We start from the raw sequence: 25,978 nt of genomic DNA on the forward strand, positions 1-25,978 counted from the left end.
TCTGTACTCTCTGTCAGTAAACTTTGAAATTGCTGATTTGAAAATAAATGAACATATGTTACTGTTTGAGTCTTTCTTTTACTGCTTTTGGTACTTAGCTCTAAGTGGCCTACACAAATATTAGCTTTATTATTGCTTAGATGGCTGCAGGTGTGTGGCGAACTCCAAGCTGAACTCAAGGTCAGATATTTTATGATGTAAACCCTTGAAGCTGAGATTTGTGTTTAGATGTAGGGTTCATCAATCAGTGTATGTTAATGAGTCAGCTTTGTAATGTAATTCTGGCAAGTAATATGAAATTTTGCTGTTTCACTCCTGTATTGAAGAATTCGGTACCGTCAACAGTCAGATATTGAACTGACTGTAATCAGGACCAAGGAAGTATTACCTATTGTATGCTTTAATATACAACATGCTATAAAGTATTACATGCTCCACATTGCAAAATATAGCAAAGCACCTTTGTTTGTTTATTTGTTTCTCTGATCTCTTTAGGTACTGATACAATTTCTGAATTGAATTAGAACTAGCTTTTCTGTTCTGCATAGGTTAGATGTAGTGCTGTATTTTATGTGTTCATGTGTGTAAATTATGCTTTGGGAAGAGACTAAAAATGCAAAATGTTCTAATAAAATGCAAGGCTGCCTTGTCCTGTGTTAAATTAGTTGAATTTAAATTGTGCTTCTGCCTTTAAAATATGTCTCCCCGTATATATCGATATACATTTACCTGCATAGCATATACAATAATCTTTCTACTAATACTTATTTTGTATTATAATTAGGAATAGCTATAACAAAACAGAGAACTGTGTTCTGTTTCAGAATTAAGCAAGGCTAAGCATACAAGAATTGTGTTCCTTTTTGTATTGACTGGATTTTAACACTTGTAATATAAATGCTGTGATATTCACTTTCCTGTATTCACACGTCTGCCACTGATCCAAATGGTGTTTGAAAGAGAAACTCTAAAGATTTAATATATTCATACAATGTTAAAAGTGCTACTACATTACTAGGATACATAGATTTAGAATTATAATATAATTTGAAAATGCTTAATATAATTGGCAAATATCTTAATGCTATAAATACTGAGAGGAAAGTTCATGATATACATTGCTTTTGTAGTACTTTCTCTTCCGTTTTGGACTGATTAGGGCTGATCTCAGCAGTGTCAGTAATTATTATTCTGATTACTTGCCCCTGAAAGGCATTTGCTTGTACCTGTGGGGACAGAGAATCCATTTGCCTGGCGCCGGGGAGACGGAGACATAGGCTGGCGCCAGTGAAGAGAAGGGAAAGATGATTAATATGTCTTATAGATTCACTGCCTCTTCACTTGTCCTAGACCTGCCAGTAATTCCACTCCCCTGTGGTTCCACCTTGATCACAGATAATGGAGGCAGATTGAAAGTTTGAAGACACAAGCCTTTCTCTCCTCCTGAACTGACATTACTCACCCAGGCTAAATGAGCTGTACAACCACCAGCACCTGCCGATGGGAAGGCATCTCAGTGCACTTAGCAGTAATGCCGCAATAAAGCAGCAACTGTACTCCAATTAACTGGGTTTCTTTTCTTTCCTTTTTTCTTTATTCTTCTTTCTTTTCTTCTTCTTTCACTTATTTATTTATTTTTCTAACTGCACAGCAGGCTGCCATTAGCAAAGCTATGATATTGCAAAGGAAACAGTAAGATAAGTATTCCTTCACCTTTGGAATTTATTATGGCATATCTTTTCTTCTTTATTTCCTCTTTTTTTCTTTACCAAAAAAAGGTATAACCTAGGGTTGTTTTGTACCATTAAGGTGGCTGTAGCCAAATTATGAATTTCAATAATAAGAAGAAAAATAACGGGTAAAGAAAACCAGAAAAAATATTCCTATACATCTTTTAAAAGATAAATACATCCTATTAATTCATTCACTTAAGCTAAACTGGACTTCATAGGCCAAATGTCAAAGAAGAATAATATCATGAGACCACCTTTGCAAACAACTTTTAACATAAGCATGTATATTTGTACAGGTAAGAAAATGATGTTTATTTTTTGAGAATACAGGAACAGCAGAAAATAGAGTATTTAGCTTACTTTTAAGATGCTGTGACAACAGACTGTAAAATAACCTATATATAGACTCTAAAATAACATATGCATGTGTACATACCCATTTTGCAGCTCACTTTTAGATAAATGTCTTACTTTGAATCAGAAGCGTTATCGGTTAGAGATGAGGATGACATCTTTTCTTTCCTAAACTGGGCTGAAAAGAGCATATAAAAAGGTTTTGCAGTAGGAAAAAACATTGTCTTATATATTCTCCAGAGAAATAAGTCATAGCAAGAACCTCTGAAAGTAAGCTTTTCTTGTGTGTCCATGAAGTACTTTGCCCTGTAGTTTTCTGTGGCTGAAGGACTGAGCATTTTACAATATATCTACTATTTTTAAAAGTCTTTGAATTCTTGGGAGAAAGTCTGAAAACTCTTAATGTGTGCAGTAATTTTTATATGCTGCTGGCTTGTTTTGATTTAAAAGGTTTGTAAAAACACATTTGTATTGCCAGGATAGTGCAAAACTGTTCAAATCAAGTTAAATAATATGGTGTATGTAATTGCATTTCTAATATAGATGCTCTAAGAATCTGTGTATAATAAAATGTATTCCATTTCTAAATCAGAGATCCATATCTTCTGGCTACTAAATGCTGAAGGAGACCAGAAGGTCAAGCTGGAGAGCTAAATTCTGGCAGAAAGCCTGATTTTGTGTAAGAAAAGTGATTTTAGGAAAGAAGAGAAGAATAAATGAAGTAGTCAATGTATTTTCAGAATGTAATAAAACCAGGAGTTCAGATCTTAAAAATCAAGACTAGCAGAATAGTTGCTAGATGCTGTATTAAATAGGAAATACTCACATGTTTCAAGGTCATAAAGAGTAATTTTCTTGGCAGCAGAGAGCACAAAATCTGAATTAATAAAAACCTCTGTCATTGCTCATCTTATGTAGCCACTGAGGAGGCATCAGTTTGAGGATGATCTTGGAACCTCCAATTTGTGGTCCTGCTAGCTGGATTCTTGAAAGAATTAGCTAATGTAGCACTAGAGGCAACCATATTCAAGGAGAGAGAATTGGAGTTATTGTGAGAAAAAACATCTCATTGATATGGAAATTCTGGGCTCAGAAGTTGTAAAGGTCACCAAGCTACTAATGGATGAAGGTTGATTTATTGTAAGAAATAATGGGGAAATGTTTTAATTTTTTTTTTTTCAAGGGAAAAAATACTAATTTTATTGAAATGAAGAAAAGGGAAAAAAAGAAAAAAAGAGCCATGCTATGTTTGAATTTCATTATTAGTCTGTGTTCTATTGAGAACTTCATAGCTGTAATCCATTAAGTATTGACAGACAGGACAACTTCCACTGGTCTCCTAGGATCAAGGATTCTCTCTTCATTGAGTTAAAGAACCTGTAAAAGGTTGCTATCTTCTTAAAAGTAAAAACATATAAAGCAACTTTTAAAATAACTTCCTTTACAAACTCACAGTTTTAAATGTAATATATGTGATAATATATCTGGTTTAAGGTTTAATAAGTGTCAGTCTTACCATTTATAAGCTAGAAATGAATATCTGGAAAGATGAAATTACTTTCAAAACATTATAAAACAACTTATGAGTAGCGCTGAAGACAGAAGACAGGTCTTTTAAAGTCCATTCTCCCATTGCAACCACAGGTTCCCTTGCATTTTCGGCTGTATGGAAGTCATGCTTAGAAATGCAGTCCTTTATTCACAGTAGTCAACCTGCAAATACTTGAGAGCCGCTAAGAAACAGCCTGTACTTCACCCATCACATTGGGTACAGAGCCTTTTGTAGGGATGTTTCCTCTTTTTGGTGTGAGTGCCATTTGCAATGGTAACTAATTAGCTATTTCAATTGAAAAATTTTGATGGCACATGATTAGCTACTTCAGTTGCTGAGAGAGGCAAGGTAGCTTTCACTGTTATAAACAAGTGTGTTCTTTCTACAGATTCTTGGTAAAGACAATAAACATATTTGAGTCTGAAAAAGATATTGTCTATTTCATTACTTACTATTTTTTTCCAATAGTAACATTAGTTTGGTGTTCTTAACTGGTATTTACCACTAAACAAGAGGAATAACTATAATCATAGTTATGAGTGGAAGTGCTGATCTAGCAGAAGATGGTAAAGTGTTAGAAAATATGTAGGAGGGTAAAATTCAAGACTGTATATCACTTAAAAAAACACTTAAAAATGGTTGACAAAATCTACAGAATGAAGTAATATGTCATTCACAACATCAGTGCATCTACTTTGTTTCTTACAGAGTTATGGGGAACAGACTTCCATTTCTTCATTGGATCCACGTATAGTATGCATGCACAAAAGATGAGGGTCTTAGTACTGTCTCAAAACCCACATAAATTTTCACTGTATAGTTTGGAATTTTTTTATTGATATGATTAGAAAAACACAATAGTATGTAAATACTATGTGATTTCTTTTTATTTTTATTTTTCTTATGATGGTATCTATAAACTCTTCTGGGCAGAATGATCGTTGCCGTGGCAAGTCCCTGGTTTACTACAGCAAGCAGTTCTTTTAGATCAGAGCTAGTGACAGCAAGCATCATACCTATTATGTTCTCAGATTTAACTTTTTTTGTATAATGCTGTGTGCTGGATGTTGGAAGACTAGTCATTAAGTTTAGATGTATAATTTTATATGCAGTGCCAGCTGGAGAATTTGGGAATTAGATTTTTGAATATGGGATTAAAAAAAATTTTTTTCTTCTCATATTTATTTAATCTTTTCAGAACTATTAATGAGCCTACTCTAAATCCACTGTGTTTTGGTACTGCTACCGTTCTGGTATATGAAATTTTTGCCAGTTGCCTGATTAAGATGAATCTTTATAGGAATGTGGGTGAGCAACCTGCATGACTTCAGTTCTTGAAACCCACACATTGAAGTAAAGTTGTCAAAGTCCTTACAGAGCTGCTGTCTAGCTTTGCAAGCATTTGTTGTCGGTAAGATCCTATGTTTTGACTTTTAGATTTCCTGGATGCTTGAAATTCTGTGTCTGGATTTATCCCTAAGTACTTTGGTCATAACAATGTCAGCTGAGTCCTGAGCAATGTGCTCTGAGAACATCTGCAAGTTGGATATTCCTCAGCCAGTTGTGGTGCCTGACCTGATGAGCATGATCAGAGTACAGTAACTTCCTAGACTTTGCAGAAAACAAGTATTTATATGGTGGCTTAAGAGGGAACCCTATTCTGCACAACTGATTTCCTCTGGGCTGCTGAGTCCTTTCTTCCCAACAAGTTTCTTAATTGCTTCATGTAAAATGGAGTCACATGTGTAAGGACTGGCTGCTCCATGCCCGAGGGAGACCACATGGGTAGAAGGTCTCCAAATTATTGACTATCTACCAACAGTACGTAACAAGTGACACTGCTGCTGTCTGTCTAGGATCTGTGTGCTGGAAGAAAGAAAGTTTCCAAGTCTCTGCTTTAAGCTAGAAGTTTTTAATTCCCTCCAGCTGTTCAGGGACATGATGCGTATAAGGCAGGAGACAACAGCATGCAGCATTAAAGTTGACTGACCTCATAGTGAAAACATTGTCAAGCACTGGAAAACACTGCTTGAAAATGTTCTGCAGTCTCCATCTGGGGACATTTTCAAGACTTGACTGAAGTCTTGATTTGACTCTGAGCAGCACGGTCTGATCTCACAACTAATCCTGACTGAATGTGATGACTTCCTGAGGCCTCTTCCAATCTGAATTATCCTATAATCCTGTAGAGGATCATGATCTGCACAGGAGCAAAGCATATGAAATACCCCTGTCCTTGGCATTTTCTACTGCCCCTTACCATCAGTGCTGACTGTAGTGTAATCACATTCAGAGGTGCCAAACTCTTTCTGTATATTGGATAGGCAGCAGATATGCTTTGTTTAGATTTGCAATTGTTTTCTTGATTTTGCTCTAAACAACCATCCAATGTTCTAAGAGCCTCTCATACAAAACTGCTTTGATCTTATAGATGTACAAAGCACAGTAAAAGAGAATCAAAGTAACTGCAAGCATTCCTTCTTCATTACAATTCTGGGCAGCTTTGTGGAGGCTTTCAAGAAAACACGTTCCTGCATTGGGTAAAAATAGGGCTAGATTTTAGGGAAGACTAATGCCTTTTATGGCTGACATCAAGGTCATTAGAAATGTTTGAACCATGCATATTTTCAACATGAATCATTATGGTTTTAAACAAGTGTTGTTTTGAGGATTTGTCTTTATTTGTACTTACACAGGTGCTTTGTGGTGGTGAGATTCACAGGTTAAAATTTCTAATTTTGGAAGGATGTTGTAAACAAATTAACAATAAGCAAATCCAAAGTAACATGAAACGTTAATATTTTTACTTTTTTCAATGTGTTTTTTTTTCCCTCCACCAATTCAAAGAATAGTTTTCAAAGCTTCTGCAGGAGATTATGTCACACTGCAAACAAGATACTCAAATAGAGGATTTTAGCCATTATTGTTTTGATATTCAATTTTGTTCAAAGATTTTATCATTTCCCAAGAACAGTCTAAAATTGAGCAAAATTGATGGAGCTTTTGTAATACAGTTTTATAATCAGATCATCCTATTTTTTAAATATAGTTGAAATCAAAGAGATGGTAGTTAACCTGCTGTTTGAAAACTATAACGCTTATTCAGACCATTAGAAATGGCAAAAGTGCACTAAAAGCCATTCTCACTCCTTCAGTGGAGCAAGCTGGGGCAGTTGCTTTGATCTGTAAGTTCATTAGATTCCCATTACAGTAGAGTAATGGGACTCCCATGACTCCACTATGAGTCCTGGACAGAGTCAAGTTTTTCTCCAGCTCTACTATACTGATCTAAATGACTACCCACAGAGTAATTGAACTGTTAAGCGTGCTGCTTAGGTGGAAGGGCTGGACCATCATCCCAGAAATAAGCTTTCTTCACCTTGAAATGACATTCTGCTAAAACCTATAGGATCCCTGACTAAAGGAGTTTGTTCTTGTGTGTAATACTTTCTCTCATTTTCTCTGATGTGATGTGGGAAAAGGAACAAAGACAAGAGCAGGGAGAAGTTAGCATCCCCTCTTCCTCATATACAGTTTAATTGAGGAGGCAAGGTAGACTTTACATCCATGAGTAATCACTGTATAGTTCTAGAACTTTGTTTCTGTCCATGATTTTATGGGAAGGGAACATATTTATTTTTGAGGGAACATATGGCTCTAACTCCTTCACTTTTCTGGAGAAGAATGGTGAAGCAGAAGACTATTTCAAGGCAGTCTTTCATAAATTAAGGCTTTTATATTCCACTTGTCCTCTGACTGGTATAACATTTTCCTTCCTGTATGTTGTTTGAGTGTGTTTAGTGGCTACATGTGAGAGCAGTGACATTTATATGAAGGGAATCTATTACATTCTTTATAATGAATAGCATGTAACTGTAAAACATCTACCATTTTCTCATTTTGCCCTCCTCTGGGAGACTACGACAACATTTTGGCAAGTAGGAGTAAACAGCTTTGTGTTGGCATGCAGTAAATTAAACGGAGTAATTAAAATCAATAGCAAAACACTAGCTAGGCAGAAAGGTCATATAACACAACAGAAAACTGTTGGGTAGCATATTGCAGGAAATCAAAATAAATTTCTGAACTTTTCATTATTCTTTACATGCCTGATACTGGTCTTAAAAGACTTGTGAAATACAGCAAGGTATTGATAGAAACAGGGTCATTCTCTGAGATGAAATAAAAACATTTAAATGCTAATGCATGAGTATTTGCAGTGTGCAAGTCTGACAGGCACAGTGGAAATTGTAAAAGAAATCTTTATTTTTACTACTGTTTTATAAAATTTCATTTTTTGAATTGGCTTAGGGTATTATTTAGCAGTACATGTAAGAGCTGAAGCTAGATATGGGTCTCAGTAAGTGCCATTTATAAGCTTTAAGTGAAATTCTCCCTCGTCAGCTGGCTGGCCAGTAATGTTCTGCCTCTGACAATTTTGTGAGCTGTCCCAGGTGTTCATCTTGTAGCTTGGGAAAGGATCAAAATTTTTTAATCAAAAAGAGAAGTAGTTCTAAAATGAGCAATGACTGCAGGAATGTGTCCTAACTATTAGAGAGATGTGCTGAATTTTAGGTATGCATAAGGTAATTTCTCTGATTCTGGGGTACTAGGAAATAAATAGCACTTCTGTTTTGAAGATGCTGTTTTAAACAACTACTTCTCCTAGTGCTAAGGTTTCTAAACTGAAATCTATTGTAGGTTTTTGCTTTCTCTGTTGAAGAAATGTCTTAGCTAGGTAATAGAAGGAAAAGAGATTGAGAGACTTGATTGTGGGAAAACTGGATATGAAGGATGAGTTTTTCAGCTGTTCCTTAGGAGGGACTGGAAAGGAATCAAAGGCATAGCTAACCTTTAACAAGTGTGCTGAGTCATGAAGTTGCCGTAGCAGAGTTGCTGGAATGATGGTGATGAAAGGATTTAAGAAAGTGAATATGGGTTAAAGGTAATGTATTTTGTAAGACAAACTGAATGAGTTCAGAGAATCAAAAAACTTGAAGGCACATGAGCACTTCTGGCTGGACTAGTTCATTTTTTGGTGCCTAATCTGTTGCTTCAACACACAATATTACAGCCTTTGTTGCCTTTCTTGAATTTGCCGAATCCATTATTTCTCTTTCTGTCAACTGTCAGAGAGTTTGTATTGTCTTGTCAGGTATAAAGAATATAACATTTTGCATTTGCAAGTTTCTCCTTGCATCTTTGTTTTTGGGTTTGCAGCATTTCTCCTTTACATTAAAAAAAAATCCCAATTGTGTTCTGGGCCATATTACAGAGCATTCATTCATCTGACAAATCAGAGACTTCATCCAGTCATGCATCAGACAAATAGCTGTGAGAAAAAAAGTATGGGTTATTGTTGGTGTGTGTGTGTATTCTTCAGGTCATTTAATTTCCTGTCCATTGTTTGTCATTTCAACTTAAAACAACTCTTCTTGTTTTTCTGCATCTATTTATATGATCTGTTTTGAATTTAATCGTAGTAATTTTAAAATAATAACAGACATAGGCAGTTTTGTACAGGCTGGCTGTATGATAATTGTGTCTTGTCATTTAAAAGCCACAGTGTATTCTAAAGTTTGAGAACTAGTAACTGTTTGAAAACAGAAACAGTACAAATGGAACTGTCACTTAAAAGTTGTATTCAGATTTGGTTTTATTTTGAGTTATGAATGAATCTCAGCCTTTTAACTCAACCCCTTGAAAGCGAATGTCCACATTCTACAGAGTGGGATGAACACAAAACAGGCACTCTCATCTGATGGGAGCACTCCAATGATTTGGACAGTGGGATTTCTGTAGTGCATGTTTCCTTCTACAAGTTAGCTGTTAACTTCTATGACCTTTCAGTATACATTTTTTCCTTTGAATTTTTATAGTAATTGATGGAATAGGATATGACATCTACCTTCATGTCTTTTAATGATTAACTCTATAAATCTCACTTAAATCTGCGCCTCACATTAAATAGGATTGCATTTGCTTAGGGCTAAGCTAATGTACCACTGTAGGCAAAGTGAGTTTGATGCAGTCTTATACAAACATTTCTAACATTTCTTTAATAGTATGCTACATAATAGATTGATACATTCTTTTTTTTCAAGTTAAGTTCATGTGTTCATTATTGCAGCTATTGCTAGAATGCTAACCATAGGAGTTAATACACACATGTATGTGTAAGTAATACCTCAGTACATTCTCATCACATTTAACAGATATAAAATTGTGACTGATATTTTTGTGTGCAGGGTGGTCAGTCATGCTGGTGTAGTAGTTGTAGTGGAAAAGCTTAAAACGAACTGATGATTATTGCTACTGCCTAGTAGTATTTCATTTACAATACAGAAAGACAAAGCTGATAGAACTGATGGTATGTTTCGTACATAGAAACTTTACTGAAGACTTGTATTTTTGACTTGAATTTCATCATGGAGTTGTTAGGTCTTCTCAGCACAGGAAATGTTGAGAAACACACATGAAATGTTGAGAAAGACTGTCCAAACATCTCAGGGTGTTTTCTGTATTTCTTTTCTTAATTTTCATCATTACAGACTGTAATGTAAGATTCCCTCGTAGATTTTGTCTGCATACTTTCTCCTCATCTGAAATCTTAAGGCATCATACAGAATATTAGGAATATGTGGTTGTGGGCCTGGACTAGAGCAGGTGAAGCATCTGCTTAGATAATCTCATTGATCAGGCTCTGGAAATACAAACATTTGAACAGTAATTTTAAGCAAACCTCTCTGGAGCCTTATGATGTGTGCCTAGAAACCACTGAAGGCATTTCAGTAGGGGGAAAGGGTCTCCTGTCATTTAAACTGCATGCATTTCCTGAGAGCACAGGAAAAAAAAATGTTTATTGGTAGAACACAAAGTTCCACATTGCACTGGTAATCACTGACTTGTATATCGTGAGTCAGGTTGCATTTGCAGTTCATAACCATGCTTTCATGATGTATCAGCTTCCTCATAGACTTATAAGCAGTGTGTGCATTCCTCTGCTGTGTTTTATAACACTGTAAAGGGAGAGGGATGTGTCTGGAACTGTTATTAGCTTTAACAGTAAGAAAATGTGAGAAGTCTTTCAAGGCTAAATAAAAGTTTATGTAATTTAACAAAATGAATCCTTTATCCCCTTCTGCCTCCTCATCAAATCTATGTAGTATTACAGAGTAGGGTAAGAGAGGCAATGCTCTTGTATTCCAAACAAACTCAGCAAAGTGAGTGGGACAGTACTTTAAATTATGTATAAGGCTGCAGTTGCTCTTATTTTATGACACTGTTCAGGTAGGAGAAAAGAAAACAACACAGATTTTTCCTCAAGTGCACATGAAAGAAAAGCTGTCAAGAAAAATGATGCTGGCACTATTATTGTGAAAAATTGGAGTGACCTGGCTGATATTACACATATAGTTTGGCAAAACAAGATTAGTGCAATACATACCATTTTTCATTTCATCTTGTCTTCAACACCAACCACTGCAGCATCTCATTTTTTAACTTGGTGTTTAGGATGAGAAATCCCATGTGTGTGCAATTGCTTCTGGCTGCCTGGTCCCTCCACTCCCAGCTTTCTGTCTGCTTGCATCTTTCCATGTGTACTGTAAATAAGAAGTGACTGGGAGGGCAAGATACTTAGTCTCTTCTTAGATCAATACCACTCCATGGGTCAGCAACTAGGAATGTTTGAAAAGGGAGAAGGAGGGAATTGTGCTTTATTTCCCCTGTAGACGGAGGCCAACACCTTTGAAGTGAGTTCATCTATATTACATAGCAAAAAAAACCCAAAAAACTGATAAGATTATTTCTGAACGACCATCTGCTAACAGAAAGACCGCTGTGAATAAGCTTGCAAAGAATTAAGTAAAAAGAAAATATATATATATATATATTTCCATATTTAATGTCTTAGTGGCCATCTGCATGTTTTTCTCCTAGAGGTGTCATCAGACGGGAGAGAGGTTGATACCAAAATGTTGTGTAGCTGGTAGGCAGAGTGTCTGTAAAGCCCAAGCTCTTGGTCCGTAAACCAGAGCTGCAAACTTGTTCACTTTCATCTTTGAAGAGAAAGGTTTGTTTTATTTACTGTTCCCCTTTCAGCTAAGAAAAATGGAAACTTTTAATTCCAGGCTTCACTTTTTACCCTTCTTCGTTTTGTACGATAGCTCTGAGTTCTGTCTGTGAAAGAAATGAATGATGGACTTAGGGTTGGGTCTGTGGAGCATAATGTGGGTTTAACCCTAGAAGTGCAGTGTTGACATTGTTAACAGCAAACTAAACCCTGATGTGGAGAGAAAAAGAAAAGAGAGAAATACGGGATTTCCCTGTAGCAGCAAAGGGAGTATACTTGGAGATGCTTGTTTTGTGACAACATCGATAATTGCAGGTGTTATAAAGTCTTTGTAACGGAGAAAAGTGGGAAGATGGAATATGAAGGAGATATTAGAGGATAACGAAGATCAGAATTGGTGTCTGTACAAGATGGGTAGCCTGAGGTAAAAATAAAAAGTTTGCAATGCTGAATTTTAATTTTTTGCTCTCACGTTGTCACATCTTGTATATGTTATAAAATGACGTGCTTTCATGCAAAGAAATCAGGTGGTTCTACATCATAAATCAGTCTTTATAGCAAACTAGTTTTTGGAGGAACCTATATTAGACCTGTTCTTTCCTGGGAATAAAGATGAGGAACTATCAGAGATTGAGAAGATGGGGCAAATTGATTAATTAAAAAGCAGTAAATCATCAGCCCCACATGATTTATGCATAAAAGAATTTTGAAGAAGCTTAGGAATGAATTAGCTAACAAAGATATGCACTCTCATTAAAACCAAGCTCCGTTCCAGAGAGTTGGCAAGTATCTGGGGTTTATCCTATATTTAGACCAGTAAGCATTACATCTGCACATTGCAAATGGTTGAAACAGGACTTTAAAAGGGAATAATAAAACACCTGGAAGATCACGATGTGAGAGACTTTAATGAGAACAACTTCAGCAAGAAAGAATCACGTCTCACCACACAGCTCAGAACTTGATGAATGTGCCTGTAAAAAGAAATAGGCATGGCTATGCCTGGTCAGACCACAAGTCCTTGTTGCCTAGCACTGTGCCTCAGACAATGCCCTCTCATAGCCACATGGGAAAGAATAAAGAGTAAAAAGAGAATAACAAGAATTAGATAACCCTCTCCCCTGTAGTTGATTGACAGCAACAATGACCAGTTTTGGATTTATGGGAGTCACTGCAAGCATCCTGACATCATCTCTTTTCTGGGGTCACTGGTCCTGAGCTTTCTGGTGCTCAGTGAAAGAAGTTTCCCCCCTCACAAACAGGAATCAATCAGATGGCATAATAAAATGTTTTCATAAAGAGGAGAAAGGTGGAGTCTGACAATGTAGATGTGCAGAGTAACAATTACCACTTTCTAGAAATATTACTGTATGTAGTCTATATAGGATATATAGTCTCCTTTTTCTAGCAACACAATTACTGGCTCACCAGCTTGTTTTCATCTGCCTTCATTCACAGCTCAAGATCAGCTACTATTGCCAGGTAGCCAAGCAAAATGGGATATGCTAGCCTGATGTGATGCATTTCTTTTTCAGCTGTTCTTCACTCCTCCAGTCATACTGTGTCCCTGCAAGCCACACACAATGCGTCTGCTAGCCATGGTATGTGGCACTCTATGGTCTTTGGCACTCCCTTGCTGCTCCACTTTGCCCCTACCTTCCTGCTGCCAGGTTTTGTTGTTTGACCTCCAATTTGAAGAGTAATCATTGAGAACCAGGCACAGGCACTCAGTTCATTGGAGAGGATTAAGCAGCTTCTGGTACTCACATGCCTTGCAAATGACTTAAACGCAAACCTCCTTGTTATTTTATGTTGGTAGGATGTTTCTTTTTTTCGTTTTGTTTGTTTTTAATATTTTAAATATATATAATTTTTTTTACCTGAATTAATTCAGTTTGATAGAGGTACAGAGTTTAGTTGGCCTAGACTTCCCTACGCTTTCTCTGCATAATGAAGTAACCCTTTCTTACAGAAATATAATTACAGTACATGAAAAAGTAAAGTGTTTCTGGCTTGTCCATCAGTCTTTTCTGTTTATCTCTTTTTGATTCTATCAGATGCTGACATACCCATTTCCCCTGGAAATTCTTGGGAAGGTTTTCCTCACCTTTAGGTTTCAGCTACTGGACTTATGGAGAGAGTTGCCTGATGTAATGGATTTTGACTTTTTAAAAGCTTGTGACAAAGTCTGTCACAAGACACTGCTACAAAGGCTAAGTAGTCACATATGGTGACAGGGCAAGTATCGTCATAGATCAAGAAACGACAAGGCAACAAAAAGGCAGAGGGCTAAGTGAACAGTTTTCATCACCATATAGGGCTAGCAGCTGCATTCCTTAAAGCTACCTATCAGGTCATATGCTAAATATGTTTATTAATGATCTAGGGAGAGAGATGAAGGATGGGGTATAACACTTAGAAATGATGTAATTACTTAAGTAATTTAATCCTGTAGCACACTGTTAGAAACTTCTGAGTGATCTAAGGAAATTACACAAACCAAAGTTCAGTCCTGATAAATGAAAAGTTTGTGTGAAGGAGACCAAACAAAATTCTTATCCTCTAACTGAAGGGAAAAAAAATTGAATATTGCTGGTGGCAGTTCCATAACAGAAGCCATTTGGGATGCTGTTATGGTGGAAAAAGTGAGCAAGGTGCTAGAAGGCGTAAGAAATGGGACATTAAAAATGAATTACTGAACTCAGGCTTCATTGTGTAGAGACAGAGTATAGGATAAAGCACAATATTATGGGTAAGTTTGCCGAGCTAACAAAGTCTGATCCGTGGTGACAATTTCCTGTTTTCTTTTATCTTTATCCTGTTCATACATCATCTACTCACAAAGATACTCTGAACCTTAAAAGAAATAGTATAGGTTGATATAGCTATGGTTTCCAGAGGGCTTCAGGTCTTCCTCATGACAGCTCAGTAACCAGCGTACTACTGGTGAAAAACTATTTCACATCCATTCTCCTTACTTTGTCAGTTAGTTAAATTTTGCATCAAAATGACATAAATTAACAATCTCAGTTTTGTATTTAGACTGTGAAATCATCAATGTTTTTAACATGGATTTCAGAATTCAAACATTACTGAAATAATTCCTCAAGTTGAAGCTCTTAAGAGACCTATAAATTATTCTTGCATAGAAGAGAAGTCACCCGAGAATAACCTAAATGAAGTTAACATAGATTTTAAAAATTATTCTTGCAGAAGAACAGGGAGTGGTGGGAATAGATGAGCAGATGGGAAAGAGAGAAGAAGAGAGAGAAGAAAAGGCTAATTAGGTAATTGAGGCTAAGAGGCTATTAGAGCTGACCCAGTGGTCTACTGGTAATGCAGTCCAGGGACTTGAATTTGGGATTGAGGTTGATCCCTTGTTCCCAGGGCCACACATGCTCCAAACATTGCAGGGACTTGATTTTATAGTCTGTATTATTCTATAAATATATGTTTACCAGTCAATACAATCTGGAGGGACTGTAAGTCAGGGTGTAGTTGAAACAAGAAAAAATATGGGGGTAAAATGCTGAATTTGATCATGAAGAGACTGAAATACTGTGCTGATGGCTAAACTGTTTAGTGAAATTCTTCAGAATTCCTTTGAACTGCATGTCATAGGAAAATCTAATTGAAATAAATATATTTTGAATAGGTCTGACTGAGCATAAACTGTTGCTCACTGAGTAGCATTAAAAAAAATAGTATACACAATTCTCCCAAGAATATACTTATTTTCTTACAGATAGTGGATAAGGGAAAGGCTGAAAAGGTCATATATTTCCAAGTCATTCCAGTAACCTGTTTCTGGCCAATTTGAAGCTGGTTTGCCGGAGGTGTACTGGTCTTGTCTTCTTCCTTCAGTTTGCTGACCTATTTTCATTTCTGATCTAGCCAGTGATGCTTTTTTTTTTTTTCCTTTTAATGTTTTTGTTTCTCTTTGATGTTAGTATATTCATATTGTCTTCTGAAGTTGTCAGTAGGCCTGTTCTTTTATGGCCAGACAGTCTGGTGTAGGTCATAGCTAGGACAATTATTGCCATGGAGTTTTCAGATTTATATGCTGAGATGAAGCATTTCTTGTCCTCACCTTTTCTAGTACAATATTATTCATATTGACTTAATTCTTTTATACCCCTCCACTTCTTGAGCAGTATTCATGGCTATTCTTTTTGAATTGCTTCTGGAAGAGTTCTTTTTTTTTTCATTTCCAATCTACAAACTCTGAAACTGCAGTGGTATAGCATTTTGGAGAGGGAACTCTTTCCATACCTTATCCAGTACTTCTTAATTTTTTTCTGTAGTTTGTGTCTTTTAAATTAATTATTTTAGATATGTGTTTAAAATATCAGCACCATTCATTACCTCTGTGTTTTAAAGCAGTTTCTGTAGAATAATTGCAGTATTTGAACCAGTGGTTCTGAGGAAAGTCACTGCAGTGTGATCTTTAGCAAGAAGACAGGATAAACAAAAGATGGAAGAGGGATTATAGCTTTGGTTATGATATGGGCAAAAGGGAGCAAAGAAAGAAATCTGCCGCTTTTCGATTGGGAGCCCCACTTGTACCTGCTTCTGGTAAAAGACTTTTGATTTTTCTGGTAACTGTCTCCTTAAGATATACTGAAATGTTTTGCCTGAACAGAGTCCTGTGCCAAGTCTGTATCTCAGTGGGCAAGTTTTGTATTTAGGGGAGATAGACCTATAAGTGATGAGCAACACTGAAGGGAACCTCCAAAAAAATGTGTTAAGGTTTGCAGAGCCTGAAACAACAACTCTTATCAGAGTTGCCCTGTCTTACTTGAAGCAGTTTAAAAGAGTCATTCAGTTGTTCTTGAAAGATTATTTCTTGTCAGGTCATAATTGTGCAGCTTTCCCATTTATAATGTTATGCTTGTTTTAGTGAGTCAAAGAGTGATGATTTCATTTTTGGCAGAACCCAAGAACAGGTTTTCGGCATTGCTTTATATCTCATGATGGTGATCAGCTAGCAGGGCTCACTTGCTGACCCTTCTGCACTGCTTCATTATGCTTCCCACAAGGTACACACTTTCCTCAGCCATTATTTGTCACTTTTAAGAATAATGACTTATGCTATTTCCCTCTGGTTTTATGTAGAATAGTTTCATTATGTTTTTTGTTACTGATACTATCATGGGACCTAGAAGACTGGCCCATGGGCAGGGAATAAATTTATGTGAGGTATTCCACAAACACAGGACAAAGGACGTTTCCCACTGCTACGTTCTATTTATTGTTTCTCTTCACTGAATTTTACTTAACACTGCACTGTGCTGAAAATACAGTTCTGTTAAAAATGCATCTTAACAAGTTCCCCTTGAATGTATCCAAGAGTGTATGAAATATGGGGAATTATTCTTACAAGATTTTCTCACGAGTCTGTTTCTCAGTTTTGACTTTCATATTCTAAATGAGGTATTTACTACGAATATTTAAAATGCAGATATTCTTCTCCCCCCAAAATAATTAAATGTGCCTTCTTATTGTGGTCACTTAATTAAATAAGCTTAAGAAAAAAAAGACAGTGAAAAACTCAGTGTTTTCCACTTGAAGTTGTAAAGAATGCAAGCTTAGAAGCAATCTTGTAATCAGTTCATTATTATTTGTATTATGTCTTTATTGTCTTTATTGAGGTCAATTATTTCAGTTAACATTAACCCTTGAGTGCTCAATGACAAGATTTCCTGGTTTTTATGAAAGCCATTGATTTACACAATGTCTAATGAGGAGAAATGAGATAACTGAATAGGTGAAAAAGCTTGAGTAGGTGGTGCAGATGATAAAAATATTCTGAGAATATTCTGATAAATATTAGCAAGAATAAAAGCAGGATGTAGTTTGCAGCATTTGAAACTGAGCTGTGCCAAAACCCAGTCATTTTTATACAAATAACATTTAACATCACCTGACATTCACTGTCACTCCAAGCTCTGTTAATCAAATACAAAATTCTGTGCAATAATATAAATCAACCTATAAACTTATTTTGTTGCAAGTTCATTAGGAATTCTGAAAATAGTTGGCTCCATTTGTAAACAAGAATAAACAGAAGGAAGATAATGGCTTAGACCAGCAGAAAAGGGGGTTGTTACGGCCTTCAGTTTGAAAGGGCTGCCTCTCAGAAGAAGAGTTTGCAGTGCATTTTTGTCTTCTTTATATTTTTTCCAGAGTTGGTTGGATTTATTGCAGTTAATGAAAGGGACATCTAGCTCCAAATACTATAGCTGGTGTTTTGGGTGGAGTCAATAAGGTTACCGTAAGGTTAATACCTTAAGGTAATTTTCACCATCAGAATCCGTTTTTGTCTTCCAAATCTCTTTAAAATCTAGGCATAATTTCCTTTGAGGCAATGACTCAGTCTACTTGTAAGAACAATATAAGAAAGATTAGAAATTTGAAGAATTGTTAAGTTGCGTCTCTATTTCTGGAAGTTTTTGGCAATTGAAAATGATCACACAGTATTTCACCACAGCTAACACTGCACTGCAGTCAGATTCACTTGAGCATTTCCCTCCAAGTTTGAACACTGACATCTTCTTTTGACCAATGATCTTTTACAGCACCTGCAGCTTTTTGTCTTTCATCCCAGGATCATCATTCTACTTGGAAGCCTACTGACTGGGATATGTCTACCCCAGTCTTGTACAGTCAAGGAACTGAATAAATACTTTGTGACTGCCAAATTAAGAGCAGTCCAAAGACTATATAAACTGCTCATTAAATTCATTGGGAATTTTGCAGGGCAAGAACTCTCTTTTTTAGTCATGAAACGTGGGAAAATGATTCTTGAAATGACCAAAGGGAAAAGACCCTTTGGTCTTTAATTAACAGCCATATGTAGTCAAAACCTAAAAAAAGAATGGACTACTCATTTTCCCCCAAGTTTGTTCTACAACAATTTGATTAGCTCTAAGGTTTCAAAAGAAAACAACAGTAAAACAAAAAACAACAGATAAAATTTAGCTTTAACCTCAAAGCTGTAGGTGAGCTAGAGCTGAAATTATTTTCAGAATAGAGGTATTGTTAGGATACCGAGTTATGCAAAATGCTCCTCACTATTGCCCACTACAGTAGCAAAGGGTAAAATCCTAGGGCCTCTGGTGTTAGAAGTATTTGACTCTGACAGTGGAACCAAATTTGCTGTTAAACAAACAAATTTCATATTACTGCACTCTGCCAAAACAGAGTTCATGTCCTTACTCCAGACAGCAATGAAGAAAGCATATAGGAAGAGACAAGCACGTGTACATGCACGCTTAAGAGTAACAAATCTGCTGGGCTGGGACAGTTTCCTTGTCAGATAAGACCAAGCAGTCTGAATTTGTTTCAAAGTGATATATAATACTAAGCTTCATTTCTGTAAATGTATTTCTGAAGACAGACTGGAAATTAGTTGCTTACATGTAGTGCACTGTGGCTGTTCTTGGAATTGGGGTGATTCTCCTTTAAGTAACTGTTCAGAAGCGAGGAAATTCAGGCAGTTGTGTATCAATTAGCAAAGTGCATTTCTTCGTGTGAGCTGCCTGGAAATGCAAAATGACAAATCTGAGTATTAAGCTTTCTGCTATCGTTTTGCTTTCCTACTTCTAACTACAAATCAACTTCATTGTGAATTACAGTGTAAGAAGTTGGTGCATTTCTGCAGATCCACGATAAGATATTTTTCTCTGGTAAGAAATGCAGTTACACTCCGCAGTCTGGATCTGTCCCTGCCAGGCCCACATGCATTAGTATTCCACTGGCAGCTGCCTTTAGGTAGGAATATTGTTTTTGTCCATAACCAGAGGGAACAATCAGACTAAGCCGTTCCCCGGCTATAAACCAGCCAAAGTAATTGGGTTTAATTTTAATTTTTGTAATAGCTTTAAATTAATAGGAGCAGCTGCTGCCACAGTGTGTGGGTGTCCTTTTCCAGAAGGCATAGAACAAAAAAGGGAAAGAGTAAACAATAGTGCGTCTAGGACACAAAGGTTAATTCAAGAGCTGAGCAATGTCTTTTTGTTATCAAAAACTCAGTTGGTGATATCTAGCACTATGTCTCTTTTCTTTCTTTTTCTCTTCTCCACCCCCCACCCCCCTGCTTTTTTTTTTTTTTCCCTTTAATTCCCTGATAAGATCTCAATCTGATTAGGCTCCCGTGTGTAAAGATGTGCTGTTGGTATCTAAACACTAACTCTCTTTCTCTATATGACTCACAAATAGATTAGCAGTGACAAAGTGCTAGGAAAGATAAAAATAGATTAGCAGTGACAGGGGTACTATTATAATTATTTTTTGAAGATATGGCTTGAATTAAGAGTTTGGGCACTTCCTGCCCTGAGAGGGTGAATTTAAACCTAGGAACTGAGCATGCTTTCTGCTGTTGTGTCAGACACCAGATAGTGAAATGTCAATACCAGATGTCCTAGACATCAAGATTAGCCATAATAGCCAAATGCAGCCATAAAGAGATGTGTCAAAGTGGATAATAAAACAGATGCTTAGCTTCTGTAATGAAGGAGAGAGGGAACGAAATATCACAAGTGCCTTTAATATATTAACAAAGTTGTCTTCAACTTGCTTAAAAGTAGAAAGTTATTGAACCAAGGAGAACTACATGTCATTTAAACATTAACTATCAGCAGATGAATTTCAATTAGCATTAGCCTTTCTAAAATCTTGACTTTCCTCCTATTGGTCTCATTTTACATGAATTTTTTATTGCATAAAGTGAAGCTTGTCCTTTATTATTTCTCCCATGCTAATTTTGAAACAAATAAAGTTCAACAACTCAGCAACATACTGTTTAAACTTGCATTACATTTTGAGGACTGGGAGCTAGAATACATTTACCCAGTGCCATATCATCTGCTTGATTTGAGATCAAATGAGGGATGTCCTATAGCACTCCAGAGTAAGGGTGAGTGATAGAAATATGTTAAGATACTGGAGAAACCTATTAGGTTAGGGCACTGCATGCACACAGCTGGTGGCTTTTTTTCCCCTACTGCTACTTTAAAAAAAACTGATTAGGTTTTTTTCTCCTATCTTTTGCATTTGTGGCTTAAAAAATCATTTTCAGATGTTAACAATAAACAAGCATCTTATTTAAAACCCAAAATGCTGAAGGAAATTCCTTGAAGCCCAGAAAGTTCAAGAAGCAGAGTAATAAAAATGGCAAATAAATTCTTATTTCAAGTCTAATTGACTACATCTGACTTTTTATTGTACTTTTTCAAGAACATCTCAATTCCTTTCTGTTTCTCTTTGTAGCTCCTGAATCTTGCTGATCAGATTCCTTAACTGCTGCTAACTGGCAAGCGTACTTCTGCATAATGAGAGGCTTTTGTCCTCTATTCCATATTAGTGGTGAAAGGCCATAACTGATGCTCTGCAGTAGTCCAGTTTCTCGGAACTATTACAATGAGATGCATTACTACTGCTGTCTGTAAATCTTATTACGTTTTCCCTCACCGTGATCCTAGTTTAGTTGAGATCTGCTGTAATCATTAGATGAGACCCGTTTATAATGTTCTGTAATTGAATCAGTTAGAGTCTGCAGGACTGTAGTGTTTTGTTGCCAAACAGGACTGGTAAGTTACATCAAATTGCAAGCAAATGGCATGTCTAGAGAATCTCCTGCCTAAGTAAAGGTGGAAAATCCATCTATATAATGAGGGGCACAAATAGAAATATTGGACACCTCTGGTTCATAGAATCAGTGTTTTGTGCACCTCTGAAAGGTTATTCATTTCCTTTGAGAAATAAAAGACTAACTGAAGTTGGGTGAAAGATGGCAGGCAGACATTTTGTATTCTTTAAACAGATAGCAGCTTAATAGCAATGACATAAATGTCTCTGCTGTAATTATTTACCATCATGTATATTAATTTTTATCATGTCAGCACTATAAGGCAGAACTCTCAAGGAGGGCAGCAATCCAATTTGGAACATGACCAAACACCCCTTTCTCCTTCACTTTCTTATGTAGGACTGGGTTATTTTCCCAACCCAGAGGTGTTTTTTTTTGGTTTGTTTCTTGTTTTTGTTTTCCCTTAACAATTTCTCTCTTCTTCCATTCATTGGCAAGGTCCTTAAACATCATCTGACTACAAAGAGGGGTAGTCTGTATGTGTATATAATGCATATATGATACTATTCGATACTACATAGTGAAATTCCTTCACTAATTATGCCTTGCCTGGACAAACCAGTGCTGTTTCAAAGAGTTTAGCTATACTCCATCCAGGAATTGGCTGAAGACTGTATAGTGCTAAGAGGCTGCACCAGCTTGATAGCAAAGGAGTATGCAGTTGAACTGCCTGTGCATCTACATCACTTCCTCAGAGCTGGTTTGTCTGGCTCTGTGTAGCCCTCTCCTGCTATAGTGACCCTACAAGCACAGACCTGGCACAAGAGCCATGCCTATCACAGGCCTCGGCGTGGAAGCTGTGTGCAAGAATGCTTTGAAATACAGGCTCTGGAATCTGCATGGTTTAAATTAATTCACTTCATCTACTTGAGAGAAGATAGGAATATCTCATAGCTTTTTAGTTCAGGTTTTTTATGAACACATACATGTTGATTTATGTATGTTGCTTTTATTTTTTAGGCAACGAATACCCTCCAAAAATGTGTATTACTATCGCTGTCCAGACCACAGGAAGAACTATGTCATGTCCTTTGCATTTTGCTTTGACCGTGAGAATGACACGTATCAATTTGCTTACTGCTACCCTTACACCTATACTCGCCTCCAGCACTATCTTGACAATCTACAGAGGAGGAACATGGACTACTTTTGCAGAGAACTGCTAGGACTCAGCGTGGTAAGTAATAGGCATTTTTGCCAACAAGCAGGCCTCATTATGGATGCTTACCCTTAAATGCTTACAGAGAATAATTCATCATCCCTGCTAAGGTAGATGTGCATACATATTTATTTTACTGCTGTCAGTGACACATAGAGTAGCTTTACCCACATGGTGAAATACAGACAAATGCTAATTTAATTTCATGTGAACTATTTCCTTGTAATATTCAAGTCAATGCTAAAATTCCCATGTAGGATCAATTGACCTCTAAAGGATGGAACTGAAACAGCTTCATTGAAAAAATGTGATTTTTAGAGTATTCAGTCCATTTGTCTTTATTGAAAAAGCTTTTCTATTCAGAAGGAAATAAACATCCTTGGAATCAGAATATAGCCTTTTCTTGGTAAAGTAATGCAAAAAAAAATTTAAATCAACTTGTTTTATTTAGTCTTAAGAATGTCTGCTTTTATAGATTTAACTGAAAGAGGTTTAGTGTTCTCAAAATATAGATTGTAGTGGCCACACGAAAACGAAATATGACAGTTTCAAACTATATTGGTATAGTTTGGTGCAGGAAGGAAGTTCAATGGTAAGACTGAACTGCTTAATTTGCTACAATCTGTCTCTGAAATGTTTCCTGTTCTAAAGATTTGGAAATCATGACACAGCCAGCCACTACCATGTCAATTCAGAAATCATCAGACTGGGAAAAGAAATTGCTGATTTTTTGTCCCTTTTGCTTTCTCAGACAGTGCACTTGTTCCACGGTCTTAATCTCTTCTCTGAGATTTGATTTGGTCCAAACTTGTAGTGTATGTGTGCGTCAGAAAAGGAATGCTGCAGTTCTTATGAAGGCTGCTGATCCTGGCAACTTGAGCTTTAAAAAGAGTAACGGCATATACTGTGAAAATGAGAAAAAAAATCATATGAGTAACCTGCACTGGAATAAATAAACTGCTTCCACCAACAGCTCAGGTCAGGCCTTTCCTTACATGGCATAAAACTTGCTGGTCAACCTACAGAGAACCTACACAAAAACAAAATTAACAAAAAACTTTTGTTCTTAACCCTTTTGTCTATTAAGCACAGTTCTTGCTCTAAAGATCACTGTTACATATCTACAAACTGACATTAATTATTAAACTTTCCAATTAGGGGGACAAACAATTATAAAGGCATGGAGAATGTTTTTTAATTAAAAAAAAAAAGAAGCGAAATCTTCAGAGGGTGGGAGGAAGGAGAGCTATCATTTTAATGTGTGTAGGGTTTTGCTCATTAATCTTAGGGGACAGAGCTATCATTAATTCTATAATGAAACTGAATTTGTTTCCTTTCACTCTGAAAATAGTATATAAACAGTCACATTTGCATATTCATCAAAATCCTGATCTGACTGATTAAAACACTGAGATAGAAGGATTTGTCTTTTATCTGCATTTTGACAGACAGAGCTAAACTCTTAAATCTTGTTAACATTATGTTGCCAGTAGTTGCTAAATATTATTTTTCATATTTCAGCAAACTAAACAAACAGATGCCGTTCAAAACGTGGCAGGAAATGTGCTGTGTACGAGTCCTGATTTTATATCTATATGTACACACACAGTATGTTTTGCAGAAATTGATATGGTAACATTTTGCAGCTCACCATGCTGATATGTATAAAAAGCTTCTGATTCAGGCTCATGCTGTAATCTTTGTAACATTGCAATCTCAGAGCATTTCTGGCTTTTCTCCACACACAACTGTCCTAGAACAGCTTGGTAATTTAATGTCTGTGCTGAGCTTGAATAGACAATTTCCATAAGTTCTCTGCAAGTTAAATATTTTAACATAGAGCTTTGTTGCTATCATACATCTTTAAATGGTGAAAAACAGCATCCTTCAGTCTTCACTGCACAGTGCTTCATCAAAGCAGAAGCTGGGTGTACTTTAGAGAATTGCGTGCCATATAGGATAGATTTAGAGCTGAAAAAGAGCTCCATCCCCATGCTGGCCCCTTACATAAGATAAGAGGATTCAGATTGGCATAACGAGGCCCTTAAAAGCTCTATTCCTAGCGAAGGGACGATACCCCTGGTAGCACATGGTGAAAGGAATCTTAAAAGATGCCTTCTGAGGACAAACTCTGAAGTCCTCATGCTGGGTGTGGGACTGAATCAGGGTAGCATGTTAGGGGAAGGCTGTGGCATATCTCCTGAATGCCATACAGCCACTAATTCCTTTTGTTTGTTCCAGCTGATTTTACAGCTCCCTTCATTAGTTTAATGATTTAGTTTAATGATCTCTGGATTATGAGGTTTCGAACAGTGTCTTTTGGAGTCAACAGAATCTTGCCACAGATCTTTGTGATTATTTTTTTCTTTGTAGTGGAACAGTGAAATGCTAGTCACAAGAAATCATGCTTAGATGATTGCTCCTGAAGGCTTTCTGAGTGCACATTTTCCTGCATGTAATGTTTTCAAGGCAATCTAATTTCTAATCTAATTTCATATTTTCTCTAAAGAAAGTACTATGCCTCCATTAACTCCTTAAATGCTTTCACTAATTCTATGAAAATTGAAAGTGAAATATCAGTGTGGGACATGTAATTGTCATTAGGATGCAGAATGGCAAAGTGGTTCAGAGCCAAATGGCAGATTCCCATTGCCAGTGTGAATGGATAACTTAGCTGTTCTGCTTCTGACCTTTTAATGTTTAATGCTTTACTTCAGAGAGCTATCCCATACTCTGGATATGCCAAATGATCTCAAAAATAGTCTCCCCTGCAAGCTAAGTACGATGGACACACAGGTGTCATTTAAAATGCTGTTTTTATTCTGCTGTTGTTGCCTGTAGACAGCTTCGCACTTTGTATGTATTGTCCCAGCAGATCGTACGTTCAAAATCTTTAAGCACTCTAAAGAGATTGTGCAGTTGTTTTCTGTGATTATTACCAATGTGTCTGTCATCTTGACAGATATTAGGCAACACTGTACAGCATATTATAATGAAAAATAATTCATTCTTTTCTTTGAAAATAGATACATAAGCTCAATTTCTGGTACTTATATAATCTGTATGGGTAGCATTATAAACAGTCCTGCAGACTTGCAAAGTATTTGAGTATTGTTGTTTGGATGTGGTGGTCTAAGTTAACTATTTATACTTGAAACGATTGATGAAACCTGTACCTCTACTAGCATTACACTATCATACATACTAAATTAAATAAGTATTGGTGAGACTGGCTCCTACAAATTGCCACTGGCTTGGGAATATTTCTATTTCTCACTCCAAAGACAGAAAAGATTAATTGTAGACAGATACTTCCTTTCATCCCATTAGGCAATGGTGCTACCAAATTACGCTTGAGGAGTATTGCAACTGCACATAAAAACCACGAACCTCAAAGGGATTTCCACAGCACACAGTCACTAGTATATGGAATTCTGTTAAATTAAATATTAAACAT

General features: G+C 36.5%; 1 protein-coding gene across 1 annotated transcript in view; it reads left to right on the forward strand.

Moving 5' to 3' along the window:
* LOC136050322 (BEN domain-containing protein 5-like) overlaps positions 1-25,978 on the forward strand; it is an 842,375-nt gene that overhangs the window by 311,183 nt on the left and 505,214 nt on the right. Inside the window, exon 5 of the mRNA XM_065739166.1 lies at positions 22,323-22,539. Within this exon, the coding sequence (XP_065595238.1) occupies positions 22,323-22,539 (217 nt within the window). The remainder of the gene's footprint in view (positions 1-22,322; positions 22,540-25,978) is intronic.

The sequence above is a fragment of the Cyrtonyx montezumae genome, unplaced genomic scaffold, assembly GCF_038088225.1.
Source record: "Cyrtonyx montezumae isolate F1298 unplaced genomic scaffold, pur_monq_1.0 scaffold_1, whole genome shotgun sequence".
NCBI classification, from domain to species: domain Eukaryota; kingdom Metazoa; phylum Chordata; class Aves; order Galliformes; family Odontophoridae; genus Cyrtonyx; species Cyrtonyx montezumae.